The following is a 26263-nucleotide window of genomic DNA, read 5'->3' as shown; positions in this document are numbered from 1 at the left end:
AAAATTTTGGTATAGACAAGATAGTCCAGGGGTTAATATCAATAACGTCTTTGCAACTGCAACCAACTAAATAACTTACTAACCAACTAATGCTAGCATTGCATCTTTTTGTAAGTAACATACTCGTTCACTACTTAGAGATAGATCATATTTTAAAATATAGTGACCGATTTCAATTATTCCCTACCCTATTCTGGCCGTCTTGACCCCCCTTGTCAATGGTATGTCCCATGGTGAAGTTGTCGTACGTGAAGCTGCCCGACGTCCCGGACGATATCTGGAACAACCCGAAACCCACATCCCCGAACACCGCCGTCCCTGACCACGTGTGAATGTGACAACTACACGGATCCATCTGAGCCACACTGCAACTTCCGGTCATGGAGGTGACGTTACACTCAGGGGTCGTGTTGTCCACTTTCTGAAACAGTTCAACAACGAAACTAAATGAACATTCTAATTACACTTATATGCAAATAGTTGTTTTAAATCTTCAGTTGCGCTCTCCTATTTGATGGTCGTATTTCTTTACATGTTAGCAAAATGAAAACAAGGGCATGTGTGGAACTTCAGCTTCAGGTATATCTATGATCTGATATCGTCCAACATTTGTCAACTAGCCTGTATTTGTCTACCTGAGCTGGAACTAAAGGAGGTCAGTGAAACCGCCTCACCTGTGAAATATTTAGATCTTTGCATACAGACGTAAGAGTCAAACCCCCTGCACAAGACTGTGTGACAAGGAAGACGACTTGCATTAGGGGAAATTTATGTACAAAGTAAGTGAAATCAATTACCCCCACCCACCTTGAGCATGAGCATCGATCTTCACAAGAGGGATACGATGACATGTGTCAACCGAGTCAGCCTAAGACATCCCTACTGGTTTCTACCAGAAACCGTACCGGAGACATGCTCAGTATCCTCCATGTCTGTACATGAACTCATGTATTAGGTAACCGGATAGTGCAGTGACATGGATATCAACTCACCCTGACGATGTGTTCCTCCACAGTGATCCTGCGGGTATCAAACTGAGGACTGTGGCCTGATACCCCCGATGGCTGTGCCGATACTGTCACTGTGCTGAAACCATTGATTACATGGAGCAAATATGTTCCTGATCTTTTTAAAATGCATGGTGTGACAGCGACGTGTAACAGCTTATCTGAGGAGGGAAGAGGAAAGATGGAAGTTCACTATGATTACGTCTGGGATACAGTTAACAGTCTTCGGAGACCACAATAAGGCTGACAGCGCTAGGAAGGGCCCAGCATGTCTGAATGTCGGCCGTTGATGGGACAGATACACACCCTTATTGGACACCAGTATTCAACATGATATTTCATTTCAAAGGGCAAAACTGGGACGCTAATAAGACAAGCGATGACGGCATAAATGCTTCTGAACATTTCTATTTATGAATCTAGAGCACTGTGAAATATCACACACACACATACACACACGTATGCATGTATGTATGTATGTATGTATGTATGTATGTAATGTATGCATGTATGTATGTAATGTATGTATGCATGTATGTGTATGTATGTGTGTAATGTATGCATGCATGCATGTATGTATGTGTGTATGTATGTAATGTATGTATGTATGTGTGTGTATGTGTGTATGTATGTATGTATGTATGTGTGTGTATGTAATCTATGTATGTATGTATGTATGTAATGTGTGTGTGCGTGCGTATGTGCGTGTATGTATGTATGTATGTATGTATGTATGTATGTAATGTATGTGTGTGTGCGTGTGTATGTGTGCATGCATGCATGCATGCATGTATGTATGTATGTATGTATGCATGTAACCTCTACAAAAAATTTACTTCTTAATTCGAACTCATATGCTCACGTGGTTACTCCAACTGTGCTCCCAGCATGCAACGTGAAACTACCAGTGGCGCTGCTGTTTCCTTCCAGTGTAAACGACTTCTTTAATGGGCTGACAGCAAAGCCCTGATCGTCTGTGATGTCAACAGCTATGGTGGTCTTGCTGTCCCCGGTATTGGTCACCGTGTAGGGGATCTTCAGATCTTCGTTGATGTACAGAGACCCTATATGAATGAATCAGTGATTGAGGTTTTGCAATTTTATCCTACCTATGATAAAAATGTACATAGGGTACTCAGGACTATGATTTGAGGCGACCCTTGAAGATCCGGATAGAACTCATCTTCAACAACCCATGCTTGTCGAAAGAATCGACTTAAAGGTTTGGATGTTCAGGCTCGCTGGCTTAGTTGACACATGTCATCGTATCCCCGATGATATCACTCACTGGCTTGTCTGGTTGATTGTCTCGTGTTTACAGAACGAAAAGCACCAATCATATACATTAACGGAAAGCCTCACCTGTAAGTGTTCCTATCTTCAGCTTAACAGCTATTGGCGTTATCTTGGTTGGTTCCAGACGCTGTAGCATATTGCCCGGCTCGTCAGTACCTCGAATAGTCACTTGGAACGCCTGAAATCAGTGTTGCATAAACTGGAACTATATCTTCACTTTCAACTTAGGAGCCTCTATTGGACACGTCCGTCAACATTATCTAAGGACAAAGGATTGGGGGATGACCTTCCACAACCCTAAGTCTTAAGGATAAAAAGGCAGTAGAGATCAGTGAAGTGATGCTAAAGAATGGTTCTTAACATAAATATGTCTTATATTACGTTTTATTGAATGGCGAACGGATTCTATAATCGAAAATTGAATTGAATCATGTGGTAATTGTATTGTGATGGTAAATATCAACGGAAAATGATTTCCAGGCAACTCCAGTAGACATTATAGAGTTACATGCATTTTATGAATTTTTCTTTGATATGAATAATTTTATTGAGCGCAACAATTAGGAAACAGTTTTTGACTATATGTACATATGAATTACCTTTGTTGGAAGGGTGAATGTTCCTTTGAATATAGATGAAGCCCGACCTCTACCCTGAGTCAAGGAAGATGACTCTAGTTCTGCACCTTTACTGTCTGTGAGAATAACCTTGGCTATTCCCCCTATCTTGTCTATCGACGGTACGGTTATAATAACAGTAGCCTTGTCACCTGAAACGATGTTGACAAGATGGTATTCCCATGCCAGTCAACTTCTGATATGACGAACTCCAAACGTCCTAAGTCTTTGTAACCAAAGTTAGGTAAACAAATACAACCACATGCATTACAACTCCATGAGGATTACCACATAACTTCCAAAGGATAGCATATAGGATTCACTTGCAATGGGTCTAATGATAACGAGTCACGTACCTGCAATAGGTCTTCCTGTAATCTCATACTGGAATCCGTTCAAGGGGTTTGTCTGTACAAACTTGGTGCTGAAGTCGATGGTGCTCTGGGCGGTCACCTCCAGGTCCCAATGGTAACTGTCCTTCTTCGTCAGATGCCATAATCCGGGCAGGGGGGACTGCAATATACAATGTAGAACATCAACATCAGAGATTAACGAGTTTCTCTTATCCGCTGAAACAGATTCAACGTTGTCAATTCAATTGAATTCAATTCAGTTTCTTTATTCCCACAAACCGCCATCGGTGGGACAGGAACAACATTTTACAGTATTATGATAGAGATTTTATGATAGAGTACTTACAGGTGGACAAAAGGTTTTTAAATTCCATAAGATTTGGCCATTTACAATAAGTCTTTAATATAATTACATCTGATATTTTGGAAATAACTCGTCAGCTATCGCAGGGAAATAACATAAATGACATTTTCTTAACTGTCTAGGTATTTTCTACTGGTAAATAATGGTTAGAGGTTCTATACCGCATTGACATTATTGGGTTTGAAATATATTTTGGGAAAAGCATATATGGTTCGAAAGTAGGCTTCTCCTTTACAGTTTATAGTAAATGGCCGTGAAAATTATAAAAATGGTCATTATGGATCACTGATGACTCCAGGTCCTCGTGAAAAGTGTAGCATTTTCTGGCGGAATCTTTGTCACTTTCCACAAGACCATTTTTTAAAGTTATTTCATCATTATAAAAACATGGTCCATATATTATAGAATGGTGTAAGATGCATCGTATAAAGTATGCAATAAAGACCTTTATTTTGATCAGTCTCACTCCTCCGCCAAGATCCTTCAGGGTGACGTTGCCTGAGGTTGTCATGGCGACAGATGTTTCTGAAAGGATTTATCAATTCTTATCACAAAAATACACAGCAAAATAATAGAGTATGCAGATAAGGAGAGTACCCGGGTTCTCCATCGGTAGCACAGCTCTTCTGACAGTCTGGGTAATGCAGAAGGCTGCAGTGTTGGGCAGTCATCATATTCTACGGAAATCTTGGTGGGTTCGACTAGGCAGCGCTTCCTGGGAGAAGTCCCATTTGCTGTGTGGGCTGCGTGTAGTCGGGTCAACAGTACCTGAGCTGATGATGAGCCTTAACAGCCTGACTGTGCCAGGACCATCCGACCACTCTCTGCTGCATTTTATCCTAATCTGTAAAAGTATGTTTATGATGAAACATCAGAAAATTGATGCATGTGTAAGTAACTATTGTTGATCCGGAGCCATGCAGACATCAGGATCAGATGGGGCGGTTGGATAGCCTAGTGGTTAAAGCGTTTGCTCGTTACGCTGACAACCCGGATTAGATTCCCAACATGGACGTGATATTGCTGGAATATTGATAAAAGTGGCGTAAAACCATACCCACCATTCACTCAGGATAAGATTTATGGCCTATAACTCACTGTGTGGGTCAGACAGGGTGTTGACGGGTTCACCCGTGGTGCCAGCATTTGATATGATCTTGATAGTCAACTCTCGGATAGTGTTATCAATCGGGACATCAATCGTCTTTTTCACAGCTGCATCCACAGCCATCTTCAGAATTGTCGTGCCGGATGTTGTTGCAGATTCCTACAAAGTCATAATATAATCTGGATGTAAGCTATCATATCGATATCACAAGTTCATTCGTGTCAACTGGAAACACGTGAAGCTGGGAGGGTGTTTCAACGCTTTAGGAGAAACATATTTTGGGTCGTGTGTTGGGCCGTGTATAATCGCTGTTTTAGGTGGTAGCTCTCAGCAACTGATATTTATTTACTGAAAAACCTCATCCTTGGCACTACCCACTAAAATAGTAACGGGTTCGCTTCCAAACTACACCTTGGTGTGATAGCCTTGTTAGAAATGGAAACATCCAATTTGTCACCATCAGACTCATCTCTTTCGTGTTTATACTACTAACCAAACTTCCGGGTCTATTGCTATTTGTTGCATATAAAGGAACATATACACAGTAAAACCGTTTAACTCAGGAAAACGTTGCTCGGCTGAAAACAGCCACCAAAACAAGGCAAACTTACAGTCCAAAACACAGCATAGAAACCCTGTGTTAAATACAACATCATCAAATGTCTATCACCTTCTTGTTTCAGGCTTAACGGCAATCCAACATGCCTAGATACGCTTAAGCGCGACAGTTTTAGTAGCTGTTACCCTCAGCAGCCCTCGGCAACCCCAGCAGCGACAGCAACTGCAGCAACCTCACCTTAATGATATCTGCCATTTTTGCGACTCCACCTTTGTCTGTTACATATGTTGACCCCCCGGAGGCTGTGGCTAGACCTGAATACAGGTCCATACCAGCTGAACGCCGACGTCTGGTTTCTGTAACCACCAGAAAATCATATTTGAATGAAAACCATAATTGAGGCTCAAGCATAGAAGTGACATGAAACCATTTTCACCCTACGGAAAACTTGCTACGGGCCATCGGTGAATCCTCAGAACAGGTACTAACACGTAATGGTACGATGTTTCAACTCTTCTGTCACCCTTCTTTGTGACGGTCCTGCCTATGCCATTTCAGATTTACACCAACAATATCGCCAATACCAAGTATCTGTTGAGGGGAACACTAAGGCTAAATTTCACTGTTGCATGGTTCGAATGGACAAGAGGGTCATGGTCTGAACATGATTAATGGTCATAGCAATACGGGTGTTTGCCACATGATTTTCCCAGAATGTTCATTCAAAGAGGTGACTACTTTTTTTAAATCGGTCACATACTGGACAAAGTCTTAGCATTTCTTTGATATCATTTGACCAGCTTACGCTTTAGTCGGATATTTCAAAATACTTCAATGTAAGGAAAGAAGTCTCAGATTATGCTTCAAATCCAAACATACGCATGAGTATGTCCATTGAACCTTGTTTGAACGTATCAGCTACTTCTTCAATAAACCTGAGAGTGGACAGTTCTACTATGTACCTCCGTGACGCATCTCCCTTCCTGTCCTACGCTCACAGTATCCAGTGAGGTAGAACTCCAGCGAAATCCTCTTCTCTGTCACTATCCTGATGATGTCATTTGCTCTGTCCGTGTCTGCTGGTGGAGCGTTTGTCAACACGTAGATCTTAGAACCCGGGTAGGCCAAGTTGGCAGCTGAAAGCAGGGACAACAACATTACATTACTCCTACACTGATGATAATACAGTGAACATGTATTCCCTGTCCTGGTTGAGAGATATGGTTTGTGATAATGTGCAATGTTCTCTGTGGTTTTAGGCGAGACATGATGACCATTGTGACGATCTTGTACAGTAAGAATAATGATAAAAGTACTAAGACTGCCTCAAATTCCATTGAATCAGTGATTGTTTACAGGACTATTTAAAAGTGTGACTCACAGTTACAGATACGTCTTTAACTGATTTCTTCATCTGCTGATTTTGATAGTTCATGGGAAAATTGTAAGTAATTCCTAATCCTATCCAATCAGGATATGCTGTATGCTGCCAAGGATATGCCGTATGCTGCCAAGGATATGCCGTATGCTGCCAAGTTCCGTTGGTATGATTATCATATTTTGCAAATACTATTAGGCTTAGTTTAAATGTTCATATCTGATGAGCCATGATCTATCCTTACAGCTCAAGACAAATGGACACAATACGCCCCAACATGGCAGGCTGTGTTTCTTCCTTTAAGAGCAGGAAATGCTTCACCTTTTCACGAACACTGTATGTCTCCACACAGGAAGACCCAAGTTGGAATACCTGGCTCATAGCAACGTACATTCTTAAACAGCGTTGCCATTTACAATGACCGACATATACCTGTCTGCAGGATTGAGTCGTGTTATAAACTCCACTTCGGCGTTGGTAGCAATGGAGTAATGTGTTGTGATCAATGCCGGAAAACAAAGACGAACAAGACGTTTCACTTTTGCTCTGTCGGCGCTACATAGATCAGATGGAAGGAGACCTTCAGTAGTTAATGATGACGTGTCCCAGTCATGTACTTGCCTGCTTCTACATTGTGAAGGCTGAACTGCTGACATGCTGTGCCTTCATTCACGGGGAGAGCATCCATGTAGTGCCGAGCTTCCACAGAGTTTCTGGATCTGTACACGCTCTGTACACTTCCTTGAAACAAAACATCAGTGGAAGAGGTAACAAAACCCTGACACAGTCATCACGTGAATATGCACTCAGTTTGTTCAGATTAACATTGTGCCTTAAAATTGTATAGTTCTATTGCTATTTCAAAAGAAATTGGTAAATCTGAACTTTTATGAATGTGTTATTATTATGCTAATAACGCCTCTGGACAAGACAGCCCAGTGGTGGATACCTAGGATGCATCGAGCGATGACACGCTATACATTAAATTTTCGAATACGTTTAGTTGTGCCTTTGCTTACAAGTCTTTTCTTACTCTACTCTACTCTACTCTACTCTACTCTACTCTACTCTACTCTACTCTACTCTACTCTACTCTACTCTACTCTACTCTACTCTACTCTACTCTACTCTACTCTACTCTACTCTACTCTACTCTACTCTACTCTACTCTACTCTACTCTACTCTACTCTACTCTACTCTACTCTACTCTACTCTACTCTACTCTACACAAGGAAGATGTGGCATAGTCTGACCTGGCTCTCCATCTGCCATAATGATGTATTCTGTCTGATCGTTGGTGATTTGTGACGATGCTTCCTCCATAATTACAGCTGCAGCTGCTTTGAGAGTAGTCATATCTTTCTTCGAAAATCCGGAAGAGTCTATCACAAAAACTATGGAGTTATCCGCCTTGATTAGAAGGAGTTTTTGGAACTTATCATCTCCCACCAGATGGCGTAATCCATACACTGTAAAGGAAATAGAACACGTTCTCCTTATGCATCCAACATATATGTAAGTTTGTTTTAGAGGTTTAATTAATATCAAAGTGCAATGTTTTCATTGTTTTATAACATTTCACATGTGTAACAAAAAAACGAACAATTTTATTTCGATTACCCGGATCATCCAAAAAGAACTTTGTATGTCGTATAGCGCCCTCTGCAGCCTGGTGGTGGAGGTAGTAGTGGGGAGACGTGTTGGGGTCGCTGCTGTCCTTGTTGATGCCGCCAGTTGCAGCAGACGTCGTGCTGTACGTGTCATGGGGGCCGCCGTGACTACATTTGCCAGTTTGGTGCGTCCGTGGATCTTCTGAAATGCCATTTTTTTAAATGTCATGTTTTTAATTCACACGACATGTCTGTGTGGAGGGCACTTTAACCAGTAAAGGGTATTTACTTAATGGCACTGGCCGATGAAAGTTTTGCGTATAATGGTGATATCAGTTTAAAACTAATGCCAATAAGCTAGGACTGACTGCAATATTGAACAAACTTTATGGAGAAAAATACATATTCTTGTCCCGTTGTCAAGCAGGAATACCCGAAACGTCGCACTCACGAACAAAAAGAAGTTGTAATCCATAAAGTGTGTTCAGTATTGTACGGCCCAACTTCTAAAATGCCACTCAAAGAAGTTAGGAATGACTGTGTTGTCATTCGCAAGGAACTGAAGTTTCCGGGCTCAGGTTTTGTTAGTCTCTGTAGATGTTTGATGAGAAAAACAAAATCTAGCAATGTAAGGACGAAGGATAATGAGCTTCATATGACCCGGCCTTGTAGAAGGATATCTCCCGAGTCTATGAACAGAGATCGCTTTAACTGCTAACTGTTAAACCATAACTTCATAAACACTAAGGTGGCTTTGTAGTATCTGTTTGCCTCTCTGTAGTACAATTAGCCTGAGTTTCCTCACGAAATGCGTGTGGGGCGGTGGGATAGCCTAGTGGTTGAAACGTTCGCTCGACACGCCGAAAACACGGGTTCTTTTCCCCACATGGGTACAATGTGTGAAGCCCATTTCTGGTGTCCCCTGCCGTGTTATTGCTAGAATATTGCTAAAAGTGGTGTAAAACTAAACTCACTCACTCACGAAAGGTGTGTACACAACCAGGATACTGCCTGCAGCCAATGGACAGCGAGCAGACACCCTGTGTATGTGGTCTGGTGTCTAGGGGGATACACTCACTGAATGGTTTGATCCGGTCTTGTCCACTTCTGTAGCCGCTGGTCAAGAGTGACCCCAGATCTATCATGTTGTCACTGCAATTGATTCCGGGAGATACCCTGGCACAAAACCCACAAAATATCAGTCAAAGTAGAGCCTTTTCGTTTTTGTTGAAAACCAAATACTTGAACGAACCAAGATTGTGTTTGTTCTACACTCGTACTTACCTACACGACTTGCATGTGTCTATGGAGGAGGGTGCTACTGCCATCAACTGTTTGCCGGGAATACCTGACAAAATGAGTAAATACATGCAACAAAACTATTTAAAAATCACAAAGAACTCTCTCAATTGTATGGAGAGTCTATTGTACAAGTCATTGCGTGTTTATCTCATAAGCATGGGTGTGTCAATATGTACTCATCTATGTGTGCGGTAGGTGTGTGCCTACAGGGATGACTGTCAGCTGTGTTGTAGCTAAGCACAGTTGTCAGTTCATGCGATAAGTAAAATCTTCCGAAAGCTTGTAACATAGCTACTTGACCCATCATTGGTAAATGTTAGGGTTTGGTTTTTGTTTGTTTGTATGGGGTTATATTTGTGGTAGGTTGTTGTTCGTGATTTTTGTTGTGGGTAAATTTTGATCCTGTAGTCAGCAACGTTGTATAGTGGACGTTGACGGCGCGTGTTCTGTCATTTTTGCGTCAATCCAAATATTTGTTAATATAGCAGAACGTATTGCCATATGGAGGTAATCAACCGTGATAGATCTTTTATGTGATTTTTAAGTGATAAAATGATCATATAATTAATTTTACTGTAAAAATGTGAAATGCGTCGATATCAGCTGATCAACTGATTATAATGCACGTAGATCGAGAATATTGGATTGATTTAACAATCACTGTTTCATACACAGTTTATTGTCTTATTCTTAATTGGACTGATTATACTGCTACGATTACACCTGTTAAGAAATGTATGCTGTAAGACATTTGTACGTTATTTAGGTGTACCTAGAGAGTCATAGACCGCGCTTCCACTGAGTTCCGGCCAGTTGGTGTTGCTGTAGAACATCTGGACAATGTGAAGAAACTGACCAATCAGACCTCGAGCAGCCCTGTAGTCCGGCATGGTTTGATTCAGGATGAAGATTGCCGTTGCCCGTAGTGATGTGATTTTGTCATTTGCTAAAGAAAGATTAGTAACAGCGACCACTAAACTATGGGTGGTTCTCAGCTTTGTTTCTCATCTTGTTTCCAAGAAATACTGTTATACATAGTCCGATATCACCTTTAATATCCTCGGTGTTGACATACCGGTCGATCATGTGTTATGAACACGTCTTAAATGTATACGGTTGAAGAAAGAACTACAAAACATTTTGTTTGGGATATGTGTTGCTAAAAACGTCGAAATCACCTTCTTTGATGGCCTCCCCGTTGACGTGCCAGGCAGCCTCAGAGTAGTGGTCCTGGTCCACTCTGTTGTTGGCCTTCACGATGTCATCGATGGCCTCCTGGAACCGTTTCTCAGACACAGTTCCTGTCGTGAAAGGCATCGATATCATATTTTTGAAATTGATATATATATTCGATAAACTCGAATTCATGATCCAATAAATGAGGCTTTTGGACATGTCCTTTCTCAGAAACCATTTCATAACTATTCCCTAATTTAAACATAGATGTTTCTCTTTGTGAGAGTGCATAAAGATAAATATACAAGCACAGCTTCAGATTTTTTGCCACTAGATATTACATGCGGTGGTTCACTAAGGTATGTGCAACCGTTAGGATTCTATAGTTACCAAAGTCATGAGAATATGTCTAAAACTTTCATTCTTTTAAGAATGGCGTTATATGCTGAATATTTCCGTCGGGTTTCCATGTCGTAAAATACACTTAATAAGGATTAATGAATATATACACATACTTGTTGCCGAATTCTTGTACTGTACACTGATTAATTTCTTCCACATATTTTTGCTATACTAAATCTCGTTCGGCTAAATAGTCCGCAAATTACGATAAATTAGCAAACCAAATCCAAAAAAGTTTAACTTATTGGTCTAGTGGAGCGAATGGGGGACGGTTATGTCACCGTTTAAATGTGTTTCTGTTTCTGTATTTGGCCGGTGGGGTAGCCTAGTGGTTAAAGCGTCAGCACGTCACGCTGAAGACCTGGGTTCGATTCCCAACATGGGTACAATGTGGGAAGCCCATTTCGGGTGTCCCCCGCCTTGATATTGCTGTAATATTGCTAAAAGTGGCATAATACCATACTAACTCGCTCACTGTTTCTGTATAATCATATTGGGTATAAAAATAATAAACGTAAGATGGAACAGAACTTGACTCATAACCTTTAATGCTTTGACAAAACCAAAGTATCACAGACAGTCGGGATTGAAGCCCTCAGTCAGTGCGTGTTTGCACGACGAAGAAAGGCAGCTCTGATACCACACGGACGCGCATTAGAACACCTGGTCAAACATGTTCCTTGTGTGTTACTGATTTCATTGTGATCTCACTACATGCTTTAACAAACATTGACATCCAAAATCACTCGCATTATTAATCGATATCCAGGTAATAATTTACATACCCGTTCTTTGTGTTCTTAACGTTGCACAATATTTCACGTTTCGCCATAAATATGAACGTGGAGCGGTTGAGCATTGCTTTTTGGAATTTCCCATCAATATCACGGCGCTTCAAACTGTACCCATGTGAAGAATCGTCTTCGGAGTACAAGCGAACGCGTTAACCAACATAGTACCTCAAAGCCCAAAATAATAAAAAGAACTTGAACATTACAATGAAATATATTTTATCATTGGTGACTGACAGCTTTGCACAAAATGACGTGCTATTAGTAGCAAGTATCAGTGGAAATAGGTTTATGTAACAACCTACAGTATTTTGGCAATGATAAATACTTTAAAAGTTGGAAACGTTTAAATTCTACAATTAAAGTTTTTGAAAATGTCCAATGTTTATAATAATTCTATGAATATTTAATATCATATTAAATACCCATGTCCACATTTTGTTTCCTTATTATTATACGTCTGATGCATGCTTCGAAAAATAACATAGGAACAGTTTAGAGTTAAGTACTTGCCCTGAATCCGTCGTTTGTTATTTTAAGTCATATAATACTTGATGTTACATGAACATACCACCCTTGTACGCATCGAACAAAGCCTTGGTTGTTATCTCTTTCATGGTAATGAGTGTTCCAGGCCCTGAAGACTTCCTCCACAAAGGCGCCTCCTCGAACATCTCCGCCACAGCTCTCAAGATGGCGGCCTCTGTGATGTCCTGGTGTGTGAAGTCAGACGACAGAAGACTGAACCTGTTGGGTAGGAAGCCCAACACGCAGACGACACACAAGAACACAAAGCACAAAATGGTTAAAATCTTTGACGGCATTATCGTTCACGAAATCTAGTACAATCTACTAATGACCCGGGATAGCAGTGTGTTCTACAGTTCCTGGTTTCCACCAGTGGTTATCGCCTATAAGAGCCTTCTGCGACGAACTAAGTACATGCATTCAGAATACACGTACATGAAATTGAGGATAATCCTTTTCTGCCTTTAGATTGTCGAGACCTTACGAGTGTCCTTTGATGCTATGGATTCCGCAGTCGAGCCCTGTTGACTGACACCCAACTAATACAATAGCACAAGTTACAATGTTTACTGCAGCTGTGGCTCGACACAAATATATGAGTATTTATGTAAAGAATTCGTGCCTACAAATACATTTACATCAGCAGTATGTATCGGTTGCTAAAACATGCCAGTCACATTGGATCTGGAAATATTTGGAATGCGCTATCTGATTATTGGTCAAGTAGGGAGTTAGTCAAGGAGATCTCGTGCCACTGTTTGTAAGACGCAGAAGTGCCTGTTTGATACGCATCACTCTTGTTTTTGCTTATCAAAGGGGCCCTTGCGCTACTTACTAGCGCACTGGACGACCTCAGGGATTTATTTGCAGCCCACTGGAGCAATGGCAACTGTCGGGGGTCAATGTCAAACAACACTATGGGACAATGGAATCTGTCGGGGAACATTGTGCATCAACACGATAGGACAATGGAATATGTTGGGAAACTATGTGTAACCAGACACTAATACAATGGAATCTTTTGGGAAACTATGTGCAACCAAACACTGGGACAATGGAATCTGTTTGGGATCTATGTGCAACAACACACTGGGACAATAAAATCTGTTGGGGAACTATGTGCAACCAAACAATGGGACAATGGAATCTGTTGGCAAACTATGTGCAACAACACACTAGGACATTGGTATCTGTTGGAAACTATGTGCAACCATATACTGGGACAATGGAATCTGTTGGAATCTATGTGCAACCAGACACTGGGACAATAAAATCTGTTGGGGATCTATGTGCAAGCAAACACTGGGACAATAAATGGAATCTGTTTGGAAACTATGTGTAACCAGACACTGGGACAATGGAATCGTTTTTGGGAACTATGTGTAACCAGACACTGGGACAATGGAATCTGTTGGGGAACTATGTGCAACCAGACACTGGGACAATGGAATCTGTTGGGGAACTATGTGCAACCAGACACGAGGACAATGGAATCTGTTGGGAACTATGTGCAACCAGACACTGGGACAATAAAATCTGTTGGGGAACTATGTGCAACCAGACACTGGGACAATGGAATCTGTTTTGGGAACTATATGTAACCAGACACTGGGACAATGGAATATGTTGAGAAACTATGTGCAACAACACACTGGGACAATAAAATCTGTTGGGGTACTATGTGCAACCAAACACTGGGACAATGGAATCTGTTGGGGATCTATGTGCAACAACACACTGGGACATGGAATCTGTTGGGAACTATGTGCAACCAGACACTGGGACAATGGAATCTGTTTTGGGAACTATGTGCAACAACACACTGGGACAATGGAATCTGTTGGGGAACTATGTGTAACCAGACACTGGGACAATGGAATCTGTTGGGGATCAATGTGCAACCAGACACTGGGACAATGGAATCTGTTTTGGGAACAATGTGCAACAACACACTGGGACAATGGAATCTGTTGGGGAACTATGTGCAACCAGACACTGGGACAATGGAATCTGTTGGGGAACTATGTGTAACCAGACACTGGGACGATGGAATCTGTTGGGGATCTATGTGCAACCAAACACTGGGACAATGGGATCTGTTGGGGAACTATGTGTAACCAGACACTGGGACGATGGAATCTGTTGGGAAACTATGTGCAACAACACACTGGGACAATAAATGGAATATGTCGTCAAACTATGACACTGGGCATTGGAACCTATCGGGAGAGTGTTCAACACAGTAGGGCAATGGAATCTATCGGGAGAGTGTTCAACACAGTAGGGCAATGGAAACTATCAGGGGACAATGTACAACACAGACGGGCAATGGAAACCATCGGGCAACAATGTGCAGTATAATAGGGCAATGGAATTTATCTGAGGACAATGTGCAACACAACAGGGCAATGAAACCCTCCCGGGGGACAATGTGCAACATAATAGGACAATGAAACCTATCGGAGGACAATGTGCAACATAGTAGGACAATGAAACCTATCGGGGACAATGTGCAACATAATAGGACAATGAAACCTATCGGAGGACAATGTAACACCTTAATGGGTAATAGTTTATCACTTCTCCGAAAAACGCAATGCGTTATGTGAAAGGGGGAGCTGAAGGAATAAAGAATTTTTTTTTTGCAAAAGTTATGAAAAAGTATTTTTAATGTTATCCTAGAAAATAAATATTTTTTGACAGAAATCGCATCACAGACACCCTCCCCTCGAGTAGCAATTTTTCCGTGTACATGAATCTGCTGTTATATGCCGGAGGATTAAAATATTGATCTAAAGCATCAGTACAGAACATATGATGAACGTGTGTACTAAACAATAACACAAAACAATCCCCTAAAACAAGACAGCATTTGAAAGATCGATTAACAAGAAACAAATTTCTGTAAAGACTTTATTATCTGAATGAAAGCTTTGCCGTGAGTCCATGTATTCAGTGTAAATACTTTAGTGTCAAAACAGTCTATTGCGACCAACAGACGCCCCACCCAAGCCCGTGTAATGACTCTATAATCCACTTGTGGACCGAACATGAAGTATTGATTCAAATACCACAACCTAATGTGAGAAGACAGCTTATAACACTTTCAGATGTCACGGGGGTCGTGTGGCGTCAACTTGAGGTACATTTATGCAGCAGAAACTAATCCCTGCGTCGTAACCCGCACGGATAAACTGAAGAGACAAGTGATTGGGGCAAACTAATGACTCCCATTGAAGTCACATTTAAAAATTAATGTGACACTTTGAACAGAATATGCAATAAATCGGATTTAAAATTGGTTTGATCCATGAAAATGTGTTGTGCAAGAAGGCGCCAGTCTTAGAGAGTGATCATGGTTCGTAGAAACTGAGTGTAAGCGTGTGGGGGATTACCGAGACACCTACTTAGAGTGCTCTGTTTCCTTCCAGTGAACAGCTGCATGTGATGTAGGCACATACTCGAAACGAAGAGAGACTCCTACTTAAGTTCTCCCGCAATAATAAACTGAAAAAATACGACAAGGTAAGCATGTTCAAGCAAACGTCCTTTGAAGTTTTTTTAAACTTGAACATGGTTTGTTTTTAAACTAACAACTATAAAAAGAGGTCAAAGCTGAGTAGATAAAGATTGATTATTGGGAATTTAGAGGCCGTCATACAATGTCTTTCTATAAACAGATGGTTCTTTGAAAAAAAACATATTAGAACATTTGGACTTTGAGAATTCATTTTAGAGATATGACATCATGCATGGTTGTATTTTAACATGCAAATAGTGAAAATGTCCTGTTTGCCATAAACAGAAGCTGTGATGTGTAGTATCTTTGTTGAATATGTGTCATAAAACGTTCAGCAATAAATAATTTAGTTCCACCATTTTTGCTGACAAAACACAAACTACTGCTTCTCATATAGTCACAGTTAATTTCTCTGTTGTTGACAATAACAAATTCCGCCAATTATCTAAAATGGGAATTGAAATACACCAAGAAGAAAAGGTCTCAAATGCCATTACCGTGTGAGGTATCACTTCAATAACTGTTCCATTAGTTAAGCTGGTATATAACTGAGACAACGACTATACCAACCAGAGGGACAGTGTATTGACTGTCACATTTATGCATCGATGCATGTTTTTGCTTCACTTACGTCCATTCCATTCCTGCACTTGATTACAAATCTCCCTCCAGATAGAGATATACAGATGGGTCCAGCAATAACACCAAAACCCTCCCTCAAAGATTAACCATAATCCTTAGAATGAACAAGGGAGGGTTTTCCTTGTACCTACATAATGTATTTTACGAGTGGAATTAATTTTATGTTGGTTTGAATTTTATCAATTTCAGCAAAGGACAAAATTAAATGCATTATAATGTATTTGTAATTTTGCCCCACCAGTACCCAAAATAACAACATTTGGGGAGAAGTAAACGTTCCCATGGGACTAATTGAGGCCTCTGTTCCTGAACAAACATCGGACATTCAGGGAAGAAAGTTTAGTAAAACGAAGATCTGATATAATTCATTTACAACCAAATCACCACGTCGATTCCACTGATTTCTTTTTCTTTTTTCTTATGTAAGATCTATACAAGAGATTCAGAATAACCAGAAGCTCCAACAACAGTGTATGACTAGAGGGATAATTCAAATTTCCAATTGTCAACTCCCCCTTCAATATTCCAGCAGCTCCAGCCCTGGTGTTCATATTTCACACGTTTTGGGGTACAATCGTGTATGCTCTTTCGCCAAAAATATTACAGGAATGTCATTCGACTGACTTAATAAAGCCTTAAAAAGTTTTAAGGAGCACAGTTCCAGACTTGACATATCCGTGACAAAAAGAAAAGGCTAGAAATGGGATTTGGGGCGATGGTGGTAACAGAAAAGGGTCAGTTTTGTCCAACTATTTCATGGGTTCATGAGGTTCTACTTTGTTTAGAAAAACAATACCATTCGTGACTTGGTTGACACGTGTCATGGTCTCCCAGTTGCGTAGATCGATGATCATGCTGTTGATCACTGGATTGTCTGGTACAGACGTCCACTCGATTATTTTCAGACCGCCGCCATATAGCCGGAGTGCGCTGTTAAACAACAACCACACAACCTACCAACCAACTAACTAACTAGTAGAGTTGAGTCATGCTGTTGAAATATGTGTATATGTGTGAGTGAAAGTTTGGTTGTGTGTTTGCTTTCGATATAGATCTGTTAGGGCCAACATGCTTTGTTTTATCTCTATACTGTACACGTTCCTTTGATTTTAAAAACCGTCATGTCACATATTGACTGATATGAAACAAGCTTTCTTCCAAAAACATAAATATAGACAGCAGGAGTTAACGAGTATTGTTAGTTCAAAGCCGCGTATTTCCGTGTGCAGGTATTGAGGTAAACGTGCCTAAGACCTTTTCGTCTTTTGTGTAATCAGGGAGACAGATGATGGCACAAAACCGTAAATTCGAACCCAAGACGATAGAATCATAGCACAGCTAGAGGTAACTTCGCAGAAAGGTAAGGAAGTGTCAAAGTGTATTTGTGTCACGTTGATACATCCTCGCAGTGACAAGATGTATTTTTGCAACGTTGATATATCCTCGCAATGTAAAGATGTATTTGTGATATGTTGATATATTGTCGCAGTGTCAAGCTTAGCTGTTGTATTTGAGCTACGTTGATACATCCTCGCAATGTCAAGATGTATTTGTGCTACAATGATGCATCCTCGCAGTGTCAAGATGTATTTGTGTTACAATGATACATTCTTGCAGTGTCAACCTTAGCTGCTGTATTTGTGCTACGTTGATACAACCTCGCACTGTCAAGATGTAATTGTGCAACATTGATACATCCTCGCAGTGACAAGATGTAATTGTGCCACGTTGTTTTATTCTCACAGTGCCAAAGTTTATTTCTGCAACGTTGATACATCCTCTCAGTGTGAAGAGGTACTTGTGATACTTTGATACATCCTCGCAGTGTCAAGATGTATTTGTGCTACGATGACGCATCCTCGCAGTGTCAAGATTATATTTGTGCTACGATGATACATCCTCGCAGTGTCAAGATTTATTTGTGCTACGATGGTGCATCCTCGCAGTGTCAAGATGTCAAGATGTATTTGTGTCGCGTTGATACATCTTCAGTGTCAAGATGTATTTGTGATACGATGATACATCCTAGCAGTGTCAAGATCTATTTGTGCTACGGTGATGCATCCTCGCAATGTCAAGATTTATTTGTACTACAATGATGCATCTTCGCAATGTCAAGATGTATTTGTGCTACGTTGATATATTCTCGCAGTGTCAAGCTTAGCTGTTGTATTTGTGCTACGTTGATACATCCTCGCAGTGTCAAGATGTATTTGTGTCACGTTGATCCATCCTCACAGTATCAAGATGTATTTGTGCTACGATGATACATCCTCGCAATGTCAAGATGTATTTGTGCCACGTTGATACATCTTCAGTGTCAAGATGTATTTGTGCTACGAAAATGCATCCTCGCAGTGTCAAGATTTATTTGTGCTACGATGGTGCATCCTCGCAATGTCAAGATGTATTTGTGTCACGTTGATACATCTTCAGTGTCAAGATGTTATTTGTGATACGAAAATGCATCCTCGCAATGTCAAGATGTATTTGTGATACGATGATACATCCTAGCAGTGTCAAGATGTATTTGTACTACAATGATGCATCTTTGCAATGTCAAGATGTATTTGTGATACGTTGATATATTCTCGCAGTGTCAAGCTTAGCTGCTGTATTTGTGCTACGTTGATACATCCTCGCAGTGTCAAGATGTATTTGTGTTACGATGATGCATCCTCGATCCATTTGTGCTACGATGATGCATATCAAGATGTATTTGTGCTACGATGATGCATCCTCGCAATGTCAAGATGTATTTGTGCTACGATGATGCATCCTCGCAATGTCAAGATTTATTTGTGCTACGATGATGCATCCTCGCAATGTCAAGATGTATTTGTGACTACGATGATGCATCCTCGCAATGTCAAGATGTATTTGTGCTCCTCTCGATGATGTATTGTGCCGATCCTCGCAATGTCAAGATGTATTTGTGATACGATGATGTATCCTCGCAATGTCAAGATGCACTTGTGGTACGTTGATACATTCTCGCAATGCTGAGATGGTGAATCCGACGCAGTTTTAGATTTTTGCAAATTATCAATGTGAGTAACAAATATTAAATTTTGTTATCCATGTTTAATTATCTTCATTGAATTATATTTCTTATCGAAATTTTTATCAGTTGAATGTACCCCGCCGCGGGTCCAAAGTACCACATGATGATATATTTTATGTTAAGACACTTTTGTGAAGAATCTATACGTCACTAGTACAAATCATCAACAAATTCAAAATCCAAACATTTTTATCGTAAAAAAAATATCACAACATATTATGCATTTTGAAAACACACAAAGAATATAGGGGAAAGCGATGACTGTTACTGCCACAAGAACATTCGTGATTGTCATACTAATAAATTACACAGAACATGGGATACAATTATACACGTATTCTTTTGTAAACAAGTACAAATATAAGAAGTCAAAACATAACACACAGTCCAGTGGCCAAAAGGCCACAGTCGTAGTCAAAAGGCCTATAAAACTTGGAGCAACCCCAAGCTAAGATAGAACAAGCAACAACCTATATTTTCTGGTAGATATACGAACCTATATTTTCTGGTAGATATACGTCCATTATCCAAGGAGAGTGCGGTTGAGGTCATATGAAATAGGTACGTCATATATATATATTGCCAGGTTTCGATGGCAACCAGAGCAAAATATGTTTCAGATGGGAGATTCATAACTGACAAATACATAATTGCTGACTGAGGTACACGTCTCTATAACACGTTTTCTATAAACTATTCAGTAAGGACCCATCATCTCTGCCAGTAAATAACACATTATCTTACCAAGACCCAGATGTACGACATGCGTCGATTATGTGTCAGTTAATGTCCGGAACATAAATTGTCATGTTTCATTTACCATGAATACTTTTCAGAATGAAACAAAAAGCCCTGTTTACTATCACATAATATCAGAATCCGTTATAATTAAACTAAAGGTATTTGATCATTATCATATATAACTTGATCGAACAGTGACAATTCTTAAAATTTCATCCTAGATTTTACGCATTCTTCATTATGACTGCATTGGGTAATGTTTGTTGGGGGTTATCTCCCTTGCTGCTGACTTCCTGCATTCATCAGTGTAGCAATTAGACTTTTGAGATAATGTAGATATCAACACAATGAAGGATCGGCGATTTGGACGTTTTATAAAGTAACAATAGGCTATAGTTACACAGTATGTGCATACACAGATCTAGCTTTGTGCGCGTGTGTACGTCGGTGACAATGCTGATAAGGGCAATAATGAAGTACATGAAATAACAGTGCTTTGGTTTACTATGTTTTCCTTTGATGAGGGATATATACAAGTTGTGTGGATAAACACATGATTAAATTAAAACACTGCATTTGCATTAACGGCAATACTCTCCATATTAAACACACAGGGGCTTTCAAAATCTTACCACAATAAACGAATCATTGCATTATTCAAATTGTTTTTCCTGTGATATTCTTATTGAATTTGATAAAGGCCTTGGGAAGGAAAATTATCATTCTGATGTGGTATTATGGTATACTGATAGGCGAATCGGGAATTTCAAATAATGATAACATGAGCTTGAAAGCCGCTCCACTAGGGCTATATCTCATCTTCAGGTAACATAGAACTGGGAGTCATCTGTATGGAAACCGTACATTTTTAAAGTCTCGGATATATTCTATTTGTTGAAACTGATTTGTTTTGAATGTAGTCATGTTTTCTGTTTATTAAAGGTATTGTTTAAGACGCGGTTAGATAGTTATTACATTTCATTACAGATTCAATAGGACTGTCGCGTCTCTAAATCTGTGAAATCACTCACTCGAAGAAAGGTAATGAGTGTTTATGATGAAACTCGAGTAATATTTTAGAGTCAGATCAACTGACTTATCACAGACTGGCAGCCACAAGGGCAATCCACAAGGAGACACATTTCCGTGGAATGGAATTGCAGTTATACATAGATACAGAACGTCAGAAAATCAACTAACGTCATGTCACAAAGAACAACAGCTTACACGACAAAGTGGTTAGACACAGAACATCAACTAACGTTTAACGTCATGTCACAAAGAACAACAGCTTACACGACAAAGTGGTTAGACACAGAACATCAACTAACGTTTAACGTCATGTCACAAAGAACAACAGCTTACACGACAAAGTGGTTAGACACAGAACATCAACTAACGTCTAACGTCATGTCACAAAGAACAGCTTGCACTACAAAAACCTCCGTTGACTTGGACGTGATACGACGTTAATCCCACGCTGTTGTCCGAAACCTGCCGGTTTTCGTTGAGGGTTGAGTGGAACAGTAGCAGTATTTGGTGAGGAGTACAGCAGCAGTTACCGCCCCTGCCAACACGGCGAGACAACCGACTGATATCCCAGCAACAGCTCCAGGCGTCAATACACTACCAGTTTCAGGAGCAGCCTAGTTACAAACATAAAGAAATGTAAGTCTAGAAAACATAGATGTATTTCAATAATTCTTCACTATATAATTCATGGCATTACAATGTTAGCAGTTCTTTGAATTCCTACACTTTTGGGCTCAGTCATTCTGTAATGGTTAAGATGAGATTTTGGACATTTACACCTACCATCTCCTCTGCCACATCCAAGTCGCACTGGCCTTCATTACCGGCGACGTCGATGACGACGATGTACGCCAAGGGGTTGCAGCACGTGGCCCTGGGGAGAAATACGGAGAAGTTCGAGATATGCATGTTGTACAGGGTGTGTGCTCGTCAAACGATCAAACTACCTGCTCTACGCTTGATATCGATGAATACGTGGGCTAAACTATGACTCAGTGTTTCCTGACACACCATATACAGACCAGGACCCATACAAACATTAGACAGATCATCCAGCGTTCGAAATTAACGTCGGCCCGAAGCCGACTGAAAAGCACTCGGACCCGCAGCTTTTGTCTTCTGCAGGTACTTATGGCCGACAGATTTTTCATCCCCAATAACTGACATTTCCCTGTCTGAACATTCTGATTAAGACTTTTCAGAAGACTTGGATCTTGACATGGATGTAGATTGTGTTGTAAATGAAGACTAGTCAGTCATTATAGAGCTATATTAAACTCTTTAACTCAATTTGTTCGTTGGAACATTTTTTGGTTGCTGGGAATTACTTATATTGCAGCTAAACTACAGTGCTTTCACATTCTGATCAGGACCCACAAGTTTTTATGGTTCTGGGTCCTTAGGGCCTGCAGCTTTTCAGGATTACAACTGTAAAGGAAAGCATGCGCTTCAAAATTGGGGTTTGAAAAATGTTATCAAAACGTAAGTAGGCTGACATCACTGCAGCCGCCACGACTCTGACCCCAACAAATACAACACCATGAAATAACCACCTCCTGTTTCCGTTATAGTTAGCGTACATGGATGTGTCCTTCATTTGCCAGTCAGTTTGTATACAGAAAGACACTGGTTATTTAACCACAGAAGACATCATTCAATTTACTCAACATGTAAGTCACCTAATTATGTATTACATTTTTACATGTTATAGTGCAATTAAACAAGTTTCGAGAATAAGGGTTTTAATGATTTTGGGAACATCAGTTGGATACGAATGTTGACATTTAAATTGGGTGTGCAATTAGCAGCCAGGTGTGAATGAATTATATACTGCTGAAATACATTTCACATTTATTGACATTTTATATAGAGGTCAAACTGTGCTCCATGTACACGACCTGAGTAAGTGACGGTCTGGGTAACACTACCAGGACAGAGTAATGATCACAATATATCATCAGATATATAGAAAGTTTATCATACGTTAAAGTGGCTGTTTTGATGCCGTCGTCTGTGGTGTCTCCTTCGGTGAACTTGTAGTTGAGGACGCTGGAATCACCAGCAGTGGACTTGACCAGATAAAGACCTGACCCCTCATCTCCGAATTGAACTGTTCCAAACCACACGTGCTGGTCACAGTCGTCGGACGATGTCTGGGACTGGCTACACCGGCCGTGTGTGGAGGTGACGTTACAGACTGGCGGGGTGTGGTCCTATGGAACATAGTTGTCAGAGTTTATCTCACAATACCGGTTGGCATCTTTCTACATTATGAACATTTATGTCTGTAAGACAAAACACATCCAAATAGTTGGCATGCACGCAATAGTGCGACATACGTGCGTCGGGTGCCATTCTTGATTTTGACACTTTCGCGAAAGGGCATTATATCTGTCAATATCATGATTCATTCTGCGTATCATACATGTGTGATTTACTTGATTTTTTCTTTCATTGTTAGTGAATGGTCCAGCGATGCGGTGTCTTCATCACGCGTGGCGTCTACGACAGGTCGGTATACTGGCAACTAGCAGTACATGGTTAGTACGTTCAGTGTATTTCACAGTCAGTGATCGTCGGTACATTATGGAACAATGCTAGTGCTCGCCGTGAAAGAATCGTCAGTGCTCACCACTAGCAGCCCATCACGTCCAGGACGTGATAGGAAGGCGTGGGCGTCACGTACTGGACGGGGAGAGTAGGGCAGACTCCCTCAAATCGCCTTCGAAAGACTCATACACACTGTGCATAGTGAATGAATGTATGACAACCCGTTGCGGTATGGCGCACCATTGATCCAAAAAGGTGCACTTTGTAATTCACTTGTAGCCCTTCAAGATCGTTGGCGGTCATTACATGTCCTGCCATAATTCACTACGGGTTGTAATGTGTTTCCAATGCCTTCATTATTGTCATTCAACTATCACTCGAAACTAAATCCCTTACAATTTTGTGGGGCTGTGGGGTAACCTAGGAGTTAAGGCGTTCGCTCGTCACACCGAAGACCTGGGTTCTATTCCCCACATGGGAAAATGTGTGAAGCCCATTCTGGTGTGCCCGCCGTGATATTGCTGGAATATTGTTTCAGTTTTTCAATTTGTTTCATTTGGTAACCGAGACAGAATATTCTCTGACGATGGAGTTTTACAGCAGTAACATTATATCAAATATTATCAAACTTGATCACCTTGGATGAAGGATACGTATGGACCCCCACATGGCCAGATGACGGACTTGATACATGGTGATTTGCTGACGTTGTAGTGGTAATAGTAGTAGTCGTCGTACAGTCGTACACGGGTTTGGCGAGTCCCGGTGCCAGGTCAAACTTACACTGAGCAGTGTTGCTGGCCATGTCCACCACGTTGATGTACGACACCGGGTGGCAGCAGTTGCTCCTGTATAACAAACATGTAGATGTTTCTGTTTGAAGATGGGCTAATATTTGTTTATTGTCTAACGCCTCACTCAGAAAAATTCCAGTGGCGAGATGAAATATAGTCGAAAGCCTCAATCAAGATTATTGAACTTTTATAACACTGTATTTCTCTAACAAAATTATTAGGATTGGCATCACGTTTTTATATATATACTTGCGATATTCATACCCTATTCTGGCCGTCTTGACCCCCTTGTCAATGGTATGTCCCATGGTAAAGTTCTCGTACGTGAAGCTGCCCGACGTCCCCACCGTGGACGATATCTGGAACAGCCCGAAACCCACATCCCCGAACACTGCCGTCCCTGACCACGTGTGCATGTGACAACTACACGGATCCATCTGAGCCACACTGCAACTTCCGGTCATCGAGGTGACGTTACACTCAGGGGTCGTGTTGTCTACTTTCTGGAACAGTGTAAATATTTACATTATGAAAGTGGACAGAAAACTTTATCTTGCCTATGGGTTTAAATATAGCGCAAAAATATGATAAATGGAAGTTTTCTCGACTTCTCAACATTAACAAAATGCAGTGAACAAGTTTGCTTATTTCCGCGACATCAAGAAACCCCCAGATTTACAGTTGTTAGTCTTTTGGTCCTTTAAGGCCACAGTCATTTATATGACGGAGTCCTAGCCAGACAAACTAGTGGTTGTCAAGAAACAATGGACCGGATCAGCAGATCACCTCATATAACAAGGTATCTATTGCTGATGACCCGTTTGGGCCCCACCAGTCCTTTGTTCTGTGGAGGCAGTGGGTGTCCTCCCATTCACTCCCAATGGTTTATGTTTGGGTTGTGGGTATTTACAGTGATAGAAGCGGGGTGCTCGTCCGCATTAACGACCAAGTTGAAAGTCAGTTGGCTCATTGTTATAACCCTGCTGGTTAGTCACAGGCATCTGACAACAGTACTACACCCAGGTTTGTTTACAGGTGGAGTAACAGGGGCATACGTTAAGTTCTACTAACCCTGATGACGTGTTTCTCCACTGTGACCCTGCGAGTGTCAAACTGTGGACTGTGAGACGTGGAGCCCACAGGTTGGGCAGACACTGTAACGGTCCTGCAACATGCAAATGAATTAGCATATAAACATAATGCTCGGTCTAACTACACTGCACGTTTGGTTCAATAGTGTCTGTAAATAGCCATAAGCTTCGGATAACCTAGCTCTTAACTGAACATACAATACGTTTATCTTCTAAAACCCTACTGACAACTACTGAGAAAGAAGTACGTCTTTAATCATTATCTTCAGCGTTGATGTGGTCGTTTCAATCAGAGGTGGTTATCATGATTTGAAACCGCTCATTGACCCATCAGCAT

The 26263-nt window shown here is 40.8% G+C and overlaps 2 protein-coding genes across 3 annotated transcripts in view; both read right to left on the bottom strand.

Moving 5' to 3' along the window:
• Positions 1-172: 172 nt before the first annotated feature.
• On the bottom strand, positions 173-12788 carry LOC124278682 (von Willebrand factor A domain-containing protein 7-like). The gene is made up of 18 exons (XM_046714452.1): positions 12536-12788; positions 10774-10896; positions 10368-10541; positions 9578-9641; positions 9372-9469; positions 8304-8495; positions 7937-8152; positions 7304-7423; positions 6267-6440; positions 5542-5660; positions 4736-4904; positions 4104-4162; positions 3277-3433; positions 2903-3072; positions 2370-2481; positions 1870-2071; positions 993-1086; positions 173-421 (listed from the first exon to the last, which is right to left on the bottom strand). The coding sequence occupies exons 1-18, from the start codon at positions 12786-12788 to the stop codon at positions 173-175; spliced, it is 2745 nt and encodes a 914-aa protein (XP_046570408.1).
• Positions 2943-26263, bottom strand: part of LOC124278644 (von Willebrand factor A domain-containing protein 7-like) — a 33896-nt gene continuing 10575 nt past the window's right edge. Inside the window, exons 7-12 of one of the 2 annotated variants that reach the window (XM_046714410.1) lie at positions 25907-26000; positions 25100-25338; positions 24679-24889; positions 23475-23704; positions 22275-22365; positions 21125-22105 (exon numbers count right to left, since the gene is read on the bottom strand). In XM_046714410.1, coding sequence (XP_046570366.1) covers positions 21929-22105; positions 22275-22365; positions 23475-23704; positions 24679-24889; positions 25100-25338; positions 25907-26000 — 1042 coding nt within the window. In that variant the 3' untranslated portion in view covers positions 21125-21928. Of the gene's footprint in view, positions 3073-3276; positions 3434-21124; positions 22106-22274; positions 22366-23474; positions 23705-24678; positions 24890-25099; positions 25339-25906; positions 26001-26263 lie in introns of those variants that run through there. The other variant, XR_006899143.1, reaches the window with a different exon arrangement.

This window comes from Haliotis rubra, unplaced genomic scaffold, assembly GCF_003918875.1.
Source record: "Haliotis rubra isolate DU_JTF1 unplaced genomic scaffold, ASM391887v1 Scf24, whole genome shotgun sequence".
Classification (NCBI taxonomy): Eukaryota; Metazoa; Mollusca; class Gastropoda; order Lepetellida; family Haliotidae; genus Haliotis; species Haliotis rubra.
This window is presented reverse-complemented; position numbering and strand designations above follow the sequence as displayed.